The sequence below is a fragment of the Callospermophilus lateralis genome, chromosome 5 (assembly GCF_048772815.1).
Source record: "Callospermophilus lateralis isolate mCalLat2 chromosome 5, mCalLat2.hap1, whole genome shotgun sequence".
NCBI lineage: Eukaryota > Metazoa > Chordata > Mammalia > Rodentia > Sciuridae > Callospermophilus > Callospermophilus lateralis.
The window spans coordinates 71,155,252-71,172,056 of NC_135309.1; the positions used below are offsets into that span (position 1 = coordinate 71,155,252).

The 16,805-nt window shown below is 39.1% G+C and overlaps 1 protein-coding gene across 1 annotated transcript in view; it reads right to left on the minus strand.

Annotated features, from left to right (window-relative positions):
* Ndfip1 (Nedd4 family interacting protein 1) overlaps nt 1-12,324 on the minus strand; it is a 51,412-nt gene extending 39,088 nt beyond the window's left edge. Inside the window, exon 1 of the mRNA XM_076856793.2 lies at nt 12,074-12,324. Within this exon, the coding sequence (XP_076712908.1) occupies nt 12,074-12,136 (63 nt within the window). The 5' untranslated portion in view covers nt 12,137-12,324. The remainder of the gene's footprint in view (nt 1-12,073) is intronic.
* Between the last annotated feature and the right edge of the window lie 4,481 nt (nt 12,325-16,805).

A 16,805-nucleotide genomic window follows, 5' to 3' on the forward strand; every position in this document is an offset into this window, starting at 1 on the left:
AAAATAACCAATTGGCACAAATAGAATAGTCCAACACATAGAATATTCTATATTAAAAAGACAGTGGAATACACTGAAAAGACAATCAGAGCCATGCCTAGGACCCAAATACAAACACTGACTGCAGCATGTGCTACCAGAGCTAGTCCTAAAGCTGAGAAGTTATGCTTGCTTATTAGCCTGGTATAATAGTATACTCAGGTAGAAATCATGGGTGAAAAAAGGTCCACATGGACACAGGCCTGCACATGAGGTCCTCTTCTCTGGCAAGAACACTAAGAGCAAAGAAATGGATGCAGACATTTCTACAACCCCTATTATCAAAGAACATTTCATTTTTCCATGCTTATTACTAGATTAATCCTACTGTACAAGTACGTAGAAAAAAATTTTAAAAGGAAAAAAAAAAATATGGAGCTAAGACCAGTTCAGAAGTTGCTATAGTAATTGAATAAAGATTATCGAGGCCAAAAAAAAAAAAAAAGTGCCAGGCCTTGACTGATGTTGGTTTGGCCAAGGTGAATGTGGCTGATGTTTTTTACCTCATCAACCCTTCAGTTTAGTGAATAAAAAAGACAAAGAAGTAGTTGCACACACATTTGCCACTAATAATAATAAAGGTTAAACACACACATTTGCCACTAATCCTTCCAAAGCCCTCTTAAATGTAGACATTAGTAAAATGTTGTTCATTTAAAGGCAAATATCTACAAAGATAAGCAAGAGGAGAGGAAGCAATAAAATCCTGAAAGCCAAAAGTTGGATGACAAGTGGTAATTGACTCATGAGACCCAAGAAAGCAGAATCCTAGAACAAGAGAGCAGAAAAACAGCCTGTTTGCACCCAAATAAGGTCAGAAATCTGTGGCAGCAGTTAAGTAGGAGTGAAAATGGGCTTTAAAAACAGGAAGTTTGGAGGAGCAATTAAACATATACAGCTCTCAGGATTTCCATTAGAAGAATACAGATTTATTCTCAGGAGACATAAAGCTGAGAGCTCTTGACCTAAGACACTGGAGTTTAAGGGAAAGGCTAACATATGGAAAAGAGTGAGAGATTTCTACACTAAATGTTGAGAGCTCCCTGCCTTCTTTTTCTAGTCACTCCCAAACTCCTAGCAGCCAGACCTATTCTTGAGGAAACTGACCAATCCATGAGAAAAGACCCAAAGACAATGACACAAAGAACAGCCTAGTGGGTCACACTACATAAGGTACAGGCCACAGTGAGAAGCTCCATCAAACATACTAACGTTCCAAACTGCTTTCCTGGTGGAGCACTCTGTTAACGTGCAGTCAAAGGATTACCACAGAAAGCTTCTAACACAAAGGGTTCATAAAAGACCAACCAGGGAGAAAAAAGCAATGAGGAGCAAACAACCACACTGGCAAATGGAAACTTAAGGGGAAAAAGGAGCTAGGAGTGTAGCTCCCTGGTAGAGCATGTGCTTATTAGCAGGTACAAGGCTGGGTTCAAAGCCCAGCACCAAAAGGGAAAAAGATACAGATAGGGAAGAGGAAGAAGAAGGTGAAAAGGAAACAGAAGAAGGGAAAGAGAAGGAAGAAAGGAAGATTTGCTTATTAAGGCAAAAATACAAAAGTCTGAATCCTATAACATAAAGTGCCTAAAACCAAAGCTTCAAAATACTAAGACTACTATTGCTCATTCCCTAGTCCACAAAATTTCATCAAAATTTTAGAAGGGTAGGGCTGGGGTTGTAGCTCAGTGGTATACTGCTAGTAGGCATGAGGTCCTTGGTTCAATCCCTGGCACCACAAAAAATGTATCACTGTTGGAAAGGGAGTTTACAGATAAGGGAAATAGGCTAGATTGATTCATGTGATAATGGATTAGAGTAGAGATATTAGTATGAACTTATGTTTAGCTTCATATAGACAGATTGTAACATACAGAAATATTTATAGGGCTGAGGGTATAGTTAAATGGTAGTGTGCATACTTAACATACTTAATTTTTTTAACAATAAAAAAAGCAAAAAAATATTTATAGATGGATATAACCACAGGGTAATATATACACATATATTTCCTTGCTTTGTCAGCTTACAAGGCCTGGAAGAAACAACAGCCCAATAGAAATGAATGTAGATATGGCTTCTAGTATTATTCTCCAATAAAAGGAATTTTCCCTGGAGAAATGCCCAATTCTAGGAATTGAGGAAATACATAAGATGAGTCTGGTACCAAAAAGCAAATGAGTGCTTTAAAAAGAAAAAAAAAAAAAAGAAGGAAAGAAAGAAACAAAAGCACAATGATGGTCAAGGGGGCACAGGCACTACCTCAAGAGTTCCCACTAGCCAAAGCTGGAATAATTTTGGTGACAAAATAAATTGCTATTGAATTATGACCCCAAATAATTATAAGTATTTGAGAACATACAGATATAAATTTTTATAAATCTATTCAGATATAAACCAAAATTTAGAAATTAATAGAGAAAAGACATCTCATACAGATAAATTCTGCATTATTTATGCAAATACCCTGTCTTTTGTGTTAAGCCCCCACTCCTTATGTATGGGATGTTGCATATTGACTTCCTCACAAACTGTATAGTATGGGAAGAGGGTAAAAAAGTATTTTTATGAGAAAGAAACCTGCCAAACATTATGACAACAATAAGTCATATTGATAGCATGTGTTTTAGTCAGCGTTTTGCTGCTGAGACTAAAAAGACTGACGAGTATAATTTTAGAGAAGGAAAAGTTTATCTGGGGCTCATGGTTTCAGAGGTCTCAGGCCACAGAAAGCTAGCTCCACTAGCTCCATTCTTCAGGGCTCAAGGTGAGGCAAAACATCATGGCAGAAGAGTGTGGTGGAGAGAAGGGGCTCATAGGATGATCAGCAAGCAGAGACAGACAAAGCTCAGCTCACCAAATATATACTCCAAAAGCACCCCCAGTGTGACTCACCTCCAGCTATACCCTCCCATCCTGCATTCATCACTCAATTAATCCCTGTCAGGGAATTAATTCACTGATTGAGTTAAGGTTCTCACAATCCAATCCTTTCACCTTTAAACCTTCTTGCACTGTCTCACATATGAGCTTTTGGGGGACACCTAAAATCTAAACAATAACAGCAGGTATTCTTGATAGAATGTAATGAGAATGGCACTTTACCTCTGTGGTCTTACTCCTCAAAATCCACAACTCCAGTCTAACACTAAGAAAAACACATTAAAAGAATCTAAATTTAGGAATACTCTATAAATATCTAACCTGTACTAATTTAAACTGTCTAGATTATCAAAAACAAGGGAAGTTGGGCTACCACAGATAAGAATCATGAGGACTACATGTAATGTAGTATATGAGAGGGGATCCTGGGGTGGGGGGCTGGGGAACAAAACTTAGAAAATCTGAGCTAGGCACAGTGGTGCACATCTGTGATCCCAGCTACTCAAAGGGCTGAGACAGAAGGACTACAAATTCAAGGGTAGCCTGTGCAACTTGGTGCCACTTTGTTTCAAAATAAAAAGGGGTGGGGGGGGGAATGTAGTTCAATGGTAGATGGCTCCTGGGTTCAACCCCTGGTACTGCAAATAGTGTTATCAATATTTTATCATTAATTATAAAAGTTTTATCATACTAATGTAAAATATTAACAGAACAAAGTAGGTGTAGGTATATGGAAACTGAGTATTGTCTTCTTAGTGTTTCCATAAACATAAAAATGTTCTAAAAAGCACACTTAAAAGTATGAAATGGAGGGGCTGCAGTTATAGATCAGTAGTAGAACACTTGCCTAGCATGCTTGAGGCACTGGGGTCGATCCTCAGCCCCACATAAAAATAAAAAAAAATCAAAATAAAGTTATTGTGTCCATCTACAACTAAAAAAGAAAAAAAAAATACTAACAAGAACTGCTCGTGATAATGCACAGCTGTAATTCCAGGTATTCAGGGAGCTAAAGCAGGAAAATTACAATGTTCAAAGAACAACCTCAGCAACTTCACAAGACTTTGTCTCAAAATTAAATGAAAAGACTAAGGATGCTGCAGTTCAGTGTCAAGAGTATATGTGAGGCCCCAGGTTCAAGTCTCAGTGCCACCAAAAAGAAAAAAAAGAAAGAAAGAAAGAAAGAAAGAAAGAAAGAAAGAAAGAAAGAAAGAAAGAAAGACAAAAACAAAAGAAAAAGGGGTAGGAATGTAACTCAATGGTAAAATGAATGTTTAGCACACACAAAGCCCTGGGTCCAATATCCAACACGTGTGCATACACGCTCACATTTGCACGCGTACACATGAATAAAAAAATACAAATTTTTCAACAGCAAAGGAAAGGTAAGAAAGTCTAAAGAATACATACCAAACTTGAGAAGTTAATACTTCTGGAGAGGGACTGGAAGAAAAAGGAAAATCAAATTTTCCTTTAGAAATTTACTGCTTGAATCTAGCACTTGAAGAATTTATCTATGTATTATTGTATAAATTGACAAGTTTTAATTTCTTATTTTTATTATTACTATTATTTGCAGTTCTTGGGATTGAACACAGGGAGACCTACCACCGAGCTACATCCCCAGCCCTTTTTAAAAATTTTCTCTTTTGATTACAGGCTGGGTTCAAACTTACAATCCTCCTGCCTCATTCTTCCAAGTAGCTAGGATTAAAAGCATAACCCACTCTGGTGACATGTTTAACTTTAAATGTCACATTTAAACACTGAATGTTAAGTAAAATCATTATTAAAGAAATCCAATCCCTGAACACTTTTTTTGGGGGGGGCGGGGGGGGGGCGAGTATAAGGGATTAAACTCAGGGGCATTCAACCACTGAGCAGTCCCCAGACCTTTTTGTATTCTATTTAGAGACTGGGTCTCACTGAGTTGCTTAGCACCTTTACCAAGTTGCTGAAGCTGGCTGTGAACTCACAATCCTCCTGCCTCAGCCTCCTGAGCCACTGGAATTAGAGGCGTCCCTAAACACTTCTATTTCTATTCATAAACTGTGCAATCTTCAGAATCACCTCCAAATTGCATTCAAGCCTCTACTTATGGTAACTACTACTTGATCATTCTCATACATTAAAGGCAAAGTAGAAAAATTGTCAAAAGAATATGCTAAATTGCCAAGGGAGATAAGAAATTAATATTACTATTAAAATTATACATGTGAAGGGAACTGCTATAAGCACTAAGATAATGCTTCATTACAAATATTGTTAAACTTTGGACTTTTAATATAAAACTATGTTATTCAGAACAATAAGAGCCTAATTGTAACAGCAGAATATGTTAAATGGTGTCTGACAATACTTGGCTTTGTATTACTATACTTGGTGAAGTTAACAATACATACTATACTTCCACCTAGTCAGTTCCTCCAAGTAATTACAAATGGAAAGTTCGTAAAGCCCAATAAATTTAATATGATGTTTACCAACTGCTTAGGTTATCAGCAACAGTAACTTGAGAAAAAAGGACTATCAACATGATTTTCAACATAAATCTGTAAGATAAGAATCTTTATCTAAATGGGCACTGTTCACCATTACAAGAATATGGTTCTGCTAAGCAGTTGTACTTATTCAAAAGTAACATAAAAATAAATTAAGGAATCAAAGCATTTATTTTGAAGCCCTAAGAACAAATAAATCAGAGGATGTAACTTGAATCTCTTCAAGTCCTTTTTTTTTCCATAAAAAATTCAAAGTCGTCCTCATGATAGGATTTTTAAATAATATAATTTACTATAATGTACAATAATTGATGTCTAGGATAAAGTAATTTGGAGTTATGTAGAGAATAAGTGGGTGGCACATCCTTAAAAGCAGGATTCCCTAGAGCAGCTCACTTGGATCTTGGTTTCAGCCCAAAGCAGGAAATCCTGCCCTGTTTCCAAGGGACAGACAAAATGAGTAAGCCAAACAAATTTCCTCTAACAAAGAGTCATCAGTGAGATCAGGCAAGAAAATAAAGATGGATCGATAAGAATCCACCACTGCTACAAAAAAACATGAGGAACAAGGTTTACCAAGAGTGAGTCAAATCAAATACAAACGACAGTTACAGATCTGCAGCTCCTAACGTTGACAAATCCTGCTTCCATATTCCTAACATTACAAAAGAGCTTTCATGATATATTCATCAGTGGTAATATCTGCTTTAAGTATCATACCACTTGTTATTTTTAGATCGTTAACCCAGAAATATTTATAAATAAAATGATATTATTTCTAGGATTTGCTTCAAAATACAAGGAACAGCATAAATGAAACAAGATTGACTGTCATGATAATTACTGAACTTGGGGTGATGGGTTCATAATGTTTACTACACTTTGTTTTTTAACTTCTTTTTATTTTTAGTTACACATGACAGTAGAATGTATTTTGGCAGAATATACATAACATAGACTATAACTTATTCTATTTAGGATCCCACTCTTGTGATTGTACATGATGTGGTGTTACCCTGGTCATATTTACAATACAAGGCTAGAAAAGTTATGATAAATTAATTCTACTGTCTTTTCTATTCCCCTCCCCCTAATCTATTTTTGTATGTCTGAAATCCTGATAGTAAAAAGTTGAAAATATAAATATCATTAAGAAATAACTCTATCCCTACAACTTAACAAAACAAAAACCCAATTCAAAACTGAGCTAAGGACTTGAATAGACATTTCTTCAGAGAAGATATACAATGGTCAATGCAATGAAAACATGTTCAACATCACTAATCATTAGGGAAATGGAAATCAGTACTGCAAGGGGATACTACTTCACACCCATTAAATGATCACTATCAAAAAAAAAAAAAAAAACAGAACAGGAACAAGAGTTGCCAAGGATATGCAGAAACTGCAACCCTTGTGCACCATTGATGGGAATGTAAAATGGTGCAGCGCTATGAAAAACAGTATGGCAATTCCTCAAAAGATTTAAATAGAATTATCATATCACCCAGGAATTGCACTACTGGGTATAAACTCAAAAGAATTAAAAACATAAACTCAGAGTACACCCATGTTCATAGCAGCATTATGCATAACAGCCAAAAGGTGAAGGCAAACCCAGGTCCATCAACAGATGACTAGATAAAAGCAAATTTAGTATACACATACAACAGGAAATCATTCAGCTTTAAAGAAGAAATTCTGACACCTGCTACAATATGGATGAAACTTTAAGACATTATGGTAAATGAAATAAGCCACTCAACAAAAGTACAAATATTGATTGTATTTATAAGAGATACCTAGAGTAGAATGGTAGTTGAAAGGAGCTAGGGCAGAAATAATGGAAAGTTATTGTTTAATGAGTACAGATTTTCAGTTCTGTAAAGATAGAGACTGGTTGCACAAATGTGAAGGTACTTTATGCCACTGAACTATATACTTATGGTTCAGGGTAGAGCACGTGCTGAGCATGTATGAGGCCCTGGGTTCAATCAATAGCATCAAGAAAAATAAATTAACAGTATATTTTGCATGTATTTTACCACAATTTTTTAAAGTTTTCAAAGAAACAATTTATTCATCTTCTCAATCTTTTGCAAAAAAATATTTTACAAAAGTTTTTTGAAAAAGTTTTCTTTGATCACTGACAATTGTAGGCCACTTATATAGAAGTAACCTTAAAAATCTTGATAAAACATTGTATAGGGTATTCCATGATACAATTATGACTTATAAAACTAAAAAAATAAAAAATAAAACAAATCATGTGGGCACTATTCAGTCCATCCTCCAAGATCATGACTTCATCTAATACTTTAATGCAAATGATTCAACCTGTTAAAATATGAGACTCCCTGGGTACAGTGGTGCATGCCTATAATCCCAGAAGCTTGGAAAGCTGAAGCAAGAGGATCATGAGCTCAAAACCAGCCCCAGCAACTGAGCAAGGCCCTAAGCAACTCAGCAAGACCCTATCTCTAAATAAAATATTTTAAAAGGGGCTGGGGATGTGGCTCAGTGGTTAATTGCCCCTGAGTTCAATCTCAGGTGCCAAAAAATATATGTGTATGTGCACATGTATGACTCATTTCCTGACCTATCAAGCTGTTCCTCCAAAATCTTAAAGAGAACTTACCTCAAAAGGTGTCATTCCCGAAGCTGCTCAACATTCTTATCAGACTACAATATAAACTTACCGGTGATGCTCTCAATGCACATGTTCACTAGTAGGCCATGAGTTAAGTATGAAATCGAACAATTTTTCAACCTATATGACAGTATCATCATCACCCACTGGATTCTCAAAACATCTGGCATGAAGAGTAAAATTCACGACATAAGCAAAGACCTACTATTGTAAAACAGAGGGTTTGGAATAGATGAACAGGAGTTAACAATCTCAGAAAGCTACACACAGCAAGTTTCTCAACACTAGGTATGGGTCTACTTAGAACTTTTCAAAATAATGCATTCACATGGTTGGACGCATAGCTGCAGTTTCAAAATATAAAAAGGAAAAAAAAATAAAATAAATTATGTCACAGGAAACCTATAAGCCGAGCGTTTCTTTATGGTCTGTCACTATGCTAAATTCCAGTTGTGCACATATTAAAATACTGATTTAAAAAAAAAAAAGACAAAGGAGGTCTGAGGATGTAGCTCAGTGAAAGAGTGCCTGTCTACCATATATAAAGCACTGGATTCAATTCAAGTATCGAGGGGGGGGGGGGAGACTGATCCTAAAACAAACATAAAGAGGCTAGCAGTGTAGCTCAATGGTAGAACACTTTGCCTAGCCTAGCTTGCGTGAGACCAGAATTTGATTCCCAGCCCGGCAAACAAACAAACACCATAAAGGCAAATAAAACAGTTTGCGATTACGAATATCACATCATTTCCTGTTACATTTACTTTGCTTGAGACCACCTCATTTTGATTAAATAGAAGTGAGAACACCTCTGTGACAACCCAGGGCATGTTCCTATCAAGTTGCTGGGACAATTCACCAACATTCTATAATTCAAAAGCCTTTTTAAGTATGTATATTCTTTGATCAAGCATCGTGACACCTAGAAATTTACATAGGAAATAGTTGAAGATATATGTATGGAAGCTTCAGTGGATGAAAAAATTTATAAATTCTCAGTGGCTACCAACGGGCAATTGATTACATTATGGTCAGCATATAATTACATGTCATGCAGACATTAAAAACATTTAATACAGCAGCCAGACACAATGGTGCAAACCTGTAATCCCAACAGCTCAAAAGACTGAGACAGGAGGATCAAGAGTTCAAAGCCAGCCTGAGCAATTTAGCAAGGCCCTAAGCAATTCAGTGAGACCTTGTCTCTACATAAAATATAAAAAAGGGCTAGGGATGTGGCTCAGTGGTTAAGTGCTTCTGGGTTAAATTCCCAGTACCAAAAAAAAATAAAATATTTGATGCAGGAATGTATTCATACTATGCAATTATGTGAAAAGGCACATTACCAAATAGTACTAAAATATGAATCCATTTTAATATATTCTTTGTAGACACATGCAAATTTATAAATGTATATGCCTGAAAACATGATAAACATGGACACATGCAAAAATGAGCACAAATATTATCAGAAGTGAACAGAATTAAACATTAACATAAGAGGATGTGCTTGTATATATACGTATAGATATAAAAGAGTACATATGTATACAATTATCTGCTAATTCCTGTGCCTATCATTGAATCATAGTCTGTTTTGTTTTTTAGTTTTATATATTTATTTTATGATACTGGGATTGAACCCTGGGATGCTTTACTGTTGAGCTACATCCCCGGTACTTTCTAGTTTTTATTTTGAGACAGGGTGTCACTAAGTTACTGAGGCAGGCCTCAAACTTTCAATCATCCTGACTCAATCTCTCGCATCACTGGGATTACAGGCAAGCACCACCATACCTAGCCCCTTTCTCTTTTTTGAGACAGAGTCTTCCTAAATTGCTTAAACTGGCCTTGAACTTCCTATCCTCCAGTCTCAAGTCTTCCAAGTAGCAGGATTATAGACTGAGATTATAGGCATGCACTGCCACACCCAACAAGCCCTGTGTTTTAAGTAGGTATGTGTTTATTCTTGTAATCATAATTTAGCAGCTTTGTGACCTTGAAAAAGTTACTAAGCCTCCCTGAGACTTTTTTATCTATACAATTAAAACAACCCCTGACTCATAAGGATTTTGTAAGAATTAAATGAAAAAATGGATGTAAACCACTTAGTGCAGAGTAAATCAATATTAGCTTTCCTTATCTGCACACATGTATTCTGATCTATACTTGTGTATATTTACATGACTATAAGTCCACAAAAATACACAGTAAAGTAATAGCTCTGGTTATCTATGAGTGATAGATTAGTGTTTGGGGAGGTATTTTTGGCTTTCATTTTTTATAAATTTTCTAGATTATGTTTTCATTTTTTTAAAAGATTATTTCTTGAAAATAATTATTTTCAAAAGAATGAAATAAAGATAGCCTACCCCTGACATAGCTCAATTCTGCAGATTTGAAAGCTATTAAATACTTCACCACAGAATCCATAATTGTGACACTCCAACAAATTCTCTATTCTAGCAGTACATCAGCATTAACCAATAGCTCAGAAGATGGCAGTACAAAGAAAACAGCTCTTTTGCTTGTTTGCCTTAGCCAAGACAGGATGGAAAAAAAATGAATCAGATGACCCTACATGGTACAAGTGATTTGCAAACACCTTGGTGACAGTTAAGTGACATCTGTGATTCGAATTTTATTAAAGCAGGTAAGATCTCAGAGTCTTGTCCAAGGTCATACAGAAAAACATGTGCTACACCCCAGGCTGTTAAGAGATTCGAGAATTAGACTGCACTGCCACAATCTGGGGTGTGTTTATGGAACCAAGAGGCTAAATTCTTAACCAGTCATTTCAGGAGTCCGAGCTGGAGGCGGGGGAGGAAGGCGGCAGCGGGGAGGGGGGAGGGGGCGGATGGGGGGAGGCGGATTACAACACTGGGTTGAAGACAGCAAAACAGAACAGTAACTGGCTGCACCAATGTTAATCTACACGTTTTAATCTCGCCTGTTTTCCTTAGTTCTAAAACATAAAATTGCAAATCACCTAAGAAAGAATCTTCTATTTCATAGAACCAGAACATCGTATGCGAATTATAACCGAAAGCGTTTGAACCGAGACAAAACACGAGGAATTATTTGGGGTTCCAATCAACATCAGTCACTACCTGGCTCAATTCCCAAAATTACGAGGTGTTAGATTCATACCTCGTAGAAGGTCTCTAAATTTCCGAGAGAAAGCCAGTGCAGACCGTGTGTAAGACTAGCAGCTCTTTTCCCTGGGGCCTCAATTTACAAATCACACCCGCGAGATAATAATCCAATCATCTCTTATACACGTCCTCCCTAGCTATGCTATTAAATTTCTTTAAACGTCACTTCCAAGCGTTTAAAATACACCCAGGCACACGCCCTGTGGCTCCACTGTAGCTCTACATTGGGGGCATCACCCCAGTAAAACATCGCCTCTGCCAAATCTGCTGCAAACTGCGGGGCTGTCTCTCGCTGCGTTTTTTACTTTTGTCTTAAAACCGAGGCGAGGGGGATGGGTTTCGACCAACAGACGAGGCTCTGAAACCCTGAGTAATCGCATCTCGCTGCAGGGAGCAGTCGGCGGCAGCACCAGCGATTTTATCTTTCTCTTCACCCCGTTTCCCTTTCCACTTCACGTCTTCCCCCACCCCTTTCTTTTTTTTTTTTTTTCCAATGACATCAAACCAAAAGGTGAAAAGGGGGAAAATGTCCCCAGATCGATGCCTCCTCAAAGTCGCGAGTTCTGACTCCGAGATCCGCCCGCCCGGGAAAATGCGGGCGACAAGACAGGCGTCGGGTTTTTCACCGCCAGGTTCCGCCCCGGCCCGCGGCGGCCTCGAACCGAGACCAGGGCCCGCGGACCCGCCCCAGGCCCAGCGCGGCCTGCCAAGCCCCGGCGTCGAGTAGACCATGGCCGGGAGAGGCCTGAAGCAACCGGCGGGTAGGGCCGGACCGGGGTCCCGGATCCCACATCTGGGATCCGGGGTCTGGGGTCCAGGATCTGGGGCTGGACTCGGGTGCTGCTCACCTGCTGGTATCGGCTGCCGCAGGCCGGCTCCACCGCCGCCAGCGCCGCCAACGCCAACGCCATGGCGCAGCCGGCCGCAGGGAAGGAAGGCAAGCGAGCGAGCTGAAGGGGCGCGGGCGCTGCGGCCTGGGAGCGCTGCGAGGCCAAGGGGGACGCGCCTCGCGTGGGTCTCGATGGTCGCCGCTCCCGCAGAGACGCTCTGCTCAGGTTGTGAGCGCCGCCGCCGCCAAGGCTCCGCCGCGGCCCCTGGGGAGGAGGCGGGGACCAAGACGACGACGCGGCGCCGCCGCCCCGCCCCCGACTCGCGCCGCCCTGCCCGGCCGGGCCTCGCCCTGCGCCGCCGCTGCCTCCTCGCCACCGGGGGCGGAGAGGCCACAGCCCGGTCCTAGAGGCCGTTGGCCCCAGCCGAGGCTGACCGTCTTACCCAGCGGTGGTCCGGTGCCCGGTATCGGGCAGCAGCATTTCTTATCCACTCCTATTTATCCCCTTAGGTCCGGGGGCAGCCAGCCACAGGGCGGTCGCCAAATCAAGTCATTGTGACCCTGATGAAAGTACATGAAATTAAAATGTCACTGTCCATAAATAAAATTTTATTGGAACACTGCAGCTCTCTTTTGATTGGTATAGCCCTGCAAATCCTAAAATACTTACCATCTGCTTTTACAGAAAAAGTTTGCAGATCCTAAACCCTACTTGAGAGGGGGTTATTTATAAGGGCAGCCTAATGTCTATGCAGTCCTTTACCTGTGGATACAGAAATCATATTTTCTGAAACAAAGATCTCAGAACATGAAAGTCAGAACTTGAAGGATTTAGCCTTGCTAGGAGTTTTCCAAGGAACAGGAACATGTGCAAGGCCGGTAAGGAGAGAGCTTGCATCGTGGGAGAACTGAAAGGAGTCTGGCATAGCTGCCAAATAGGAGATAAATTATCAGTGGTGCACAGATGAGAAAACTATGCCTGAAGAGATTAAATATTTTTACCCAGTGACACAGAGCTAGTAAAGGATAAAGTTGGAATGCAAGCCCATTAAGCCAACTCTCTTAGCCATAATCAAGCAACTAAATTATAAGCTTTGTGAAGAAAGAATATTTTTATTTCCAATCTTTAATGGTCCACAACATCTAGTACACTACAGTTATGCAGGCATTCAGGGTCTGTTTCCTCTTATCACATCCAGCCATCTGGAATTGCTTCTAACCACATGTCCAACACAGAGGGGAATATCAAAAACAAAACCCACCCTCAGTCTTTGAAGCTTGTTGCACTTCCCATTTCTTCTTGATTGCCTTTCCAAGTTGCAAGTCTAGAGTTGATATTAACATGATTATCTTAACTTCTAATTTTAAAGTTTAGTTAACCACATAAAACATAACTGTGATTTGGATCGCCCTGAGGTTTATGTAGCAGCAAATCACAATCATTAAAAGTTCTAGACACTTAACCTTCTTTACTTGGAAGTTACTGTTAGCATCCAGACTCCTACCTATTTGTCCCTATTTCCAAGTGTTAGCCTTACATGTATGTGTGTGTGTGTGTGTGTGAGGTCTCCTTATCTCAGAGGCTCCTCACTCCTTTTTTATTTTTGTTTTTTTAACCCAGAGAAACAACATTTAAATGTAATAAGGTACAGTGAATTGAACAAAGATAACGTCCTTCCCCTGGTCTTATATAAGGGGGGAAAGACTAACTTGAAATTAAAAAAAAAAAAAAAAATCAGTAGAAAATAGAAATCCAGGCTTCTTTGTCCAGATTGTCTAAATTTATATACAAGAAGGAATAAAAAAGAATATGTCTGTCTTGCTACATATGGCTATTGGAGCAACAACTGCCATCTTTATGCATGTCTGCAGTGCTGTGGCTTTTTTTGGAAAAGGAATTGCTGCCCTTCCATCTATTTCTTTCCTAAATTACTTTCTTCCTCGGTATCTATAAACTTCTTGCATGTGGACCCAAGTCTTTACCACAGTATAAATAATAGGCTTTCTCATGGGAATATTTTCTCCCAAAAGCAAAAGAAAGTTGATTTCTAACTTCCAATTTCCCTTTCCTGCTCCTTTTCTGATGTCCTCAAATTAAAATCTTTTGCAGTAACAATAAAGACCTTGGGTGTGCTCCCCCCCCTCTTTTTTCTCTGAATTCCCCAAAGTTTGCAATAATAAGTAAGTTGATATTTTTTTGCCTTGGTTCAATGGGTGGAAAAACTGGAGAATTGAGAAATTAAATCACCACTGTATAAGGCCTCCAGTTGGCAAGCAAACTGTAAAATGAAGGGGAAAACTGAATTTCTTATACCCGGGATCCATGCCTGGTACAAGCGAAGCAGACAGAGAAGATAATCCAAGGCTGTAAAAATTGCACCCTGGCTTCATCTCTAGATGTTGTCAAGAGAGTTTCCACAGAGAAAGTTATTAATTTCAGATTGCTGCACTTAGAAACTTATTTCCCCACAGAATAACAGTAATACTTTCCATGTGCAGTATTTTTATGTGAATTGCTGATTCTGAATCATCCATCCTGAGAGAGAGGAAACATTATGGACAAGTAAGAGCACAGTCCATGTCTGTATTGCTTTTTTTCTGCAAGTTTAGATAAAAATCTCCAGAATAGATGTGGCCTTCTTTCTTTCACATCCACACAAGGCTTGACCTCGACAGTGCTCAGTTCAGTAATTAAACAAGAAGTGTTTATTCAATTTGTTCAAAGCCTCACTAGTGTAACTTCTCATCTGAGCCCTTGAACTTTTCCAGCTAATCTTTACAGGGCTCCAGTGGAACCATGCAGTTTCATTTCTACTCACTTACCACTTCTTTCAATTCTCATTGCACTACCAGGAGCTTCATTAAGAGCAATAGGTAATTTCTTCGTATTACCAATAAAAAACTTTTCCACTGATAATTACTGCTGTGTGGAACACCTCCTGGGGCTTGTACTCTATCACTAACTCCATAATCCTCATAACAAACCATTTGCAGATAAAGCAATTGAGGAAATTGACAACACTTGCTCAGCTAGGGAGTGGTGGAAATGTGAATCTGCCTGACTCCAAAATATGAGAACTGCTCTGTTCTTGGAAAGAAATAGAGGACATGGAAGGCCCACTCCCAACCTTTGAGTCTTCACAATGAAATAGAGAAAATAGTAATCAGGTATTCAAGACATCTTAAAATATAATAATTGCAAATGGGAGCAGGGAGCAGTGGCACATGCCTAAAATCCCAGTGATTCCAGAGGCTGGGGCAGAAGGATCATAAGTTTGAGGACAGTATCAATAACTAAGAGAGGCCCTAAGCAACTAAGCAAGACCTGTCTCAAAAAGCAGGGTGTACTGTGTGTGTGTGTGTGTGTGTGTTTGTGCGCGCGCCCTGGGGATATAGTTCAGTGGTAAAGCACCCTGGTTTCAATCCCTAGTATAAAAATTGCAAAACAAAACCAAAAAACAAAAATTGTGGGTTGGAGCTGGGAATATAGCAGTGGCAGAGTACTTGCCTACATGGGTGAGGTGCTTGGTTTTGTGTTTGCAAAAAGCAAGTTAACTGCAGCTGTGTTGAGCTACATTAACAAATACTGAGAGATATGGAGAGAATGACAGGTCAGGTGGGGTAATCAGGTAAGGATTGGGGAGCGAGGATTTAATATTAGAAAAAGATTTTATTCTGATGGGAAGATGAGAAGGTCTACCAAGTCGTGAGTATTTCGTACAAAAGTTTTACCAAAAGTTCACAGAGAGGGTTAGATAGTAAATATTTTAGGCTGTAAGTTGTCACAGCTACTCCACATTGTCATTGTCTCACAAACACAGTCACAGACAACAGCAAACAAATTGGATAAGGCTGTTGCTGTGGAATTGTTCACCCAAACTTCATTCCCAAAGCAACAGAGTTGGAAGGTGGAGCCGAATAAGAGGTGATTAAGTCATGAATGGATTAACGTTATCTCAGGAGCGAGCTAGTTATTGCAAGAACAAGTTGTTATAAAAGAAAATTGCCCACTCTTGCTTGCTTGTCCTCTCTTGCCCTCTCTATTCTGCCATGGAATGACGCAGCAAGAAGAGAGGATGCCGGCACCTTAATATAGGACTTTTCAGCCTCCAGAACTGTGATAAATTTCTCTTCTATATAAGTTACCCAGACTCTATTATTCTGTCACAGCAGCACAAAATGGACTAAGACAGATGTGTTTCAGGGAAATTTTATCTTATGAACATTGAAATGTGAATGCCACATGATTTTCTCAAATTATGAAATGTTATTCTTTCCATTTTTTTTTCAACTATATAAAAATGTAAAACCCTTCTTAACTCTTAGGCCACACAAAATTAGGCCATGAGGTACATCTGTCCACCCCCGCCCCCATAGTTTGCCAACTCCTAGCTTAGTAGCAAGACAAAGGAAATTATTTGCTAAGAGTTTGAGAAGGAAGTTTAAACCAGAGAGTAATGTAGAAGACCTATTGGAAAGGGAAGGGGATAAGAGAGGAGAATAAGAATAAATAAAAGATCCTAAAACAGGCAGATAAATGGTTTCTGGGGAAAAAAAAAAAAAACATGAAAGAAATCAAATAGAACTCCAACATGGGACTCTGAATTCTTTGTCTTACCTTTCTACCACTAGAATCCAACTGATTCATTCATTCAACAAGTATTAAGTTAGCACCACTGTGAAGGGAGATCAAAAAAGACCACCACGCCTCGAATTTTTTAATAAGTGGGAGGAGCTGGGTGGGGATGGAG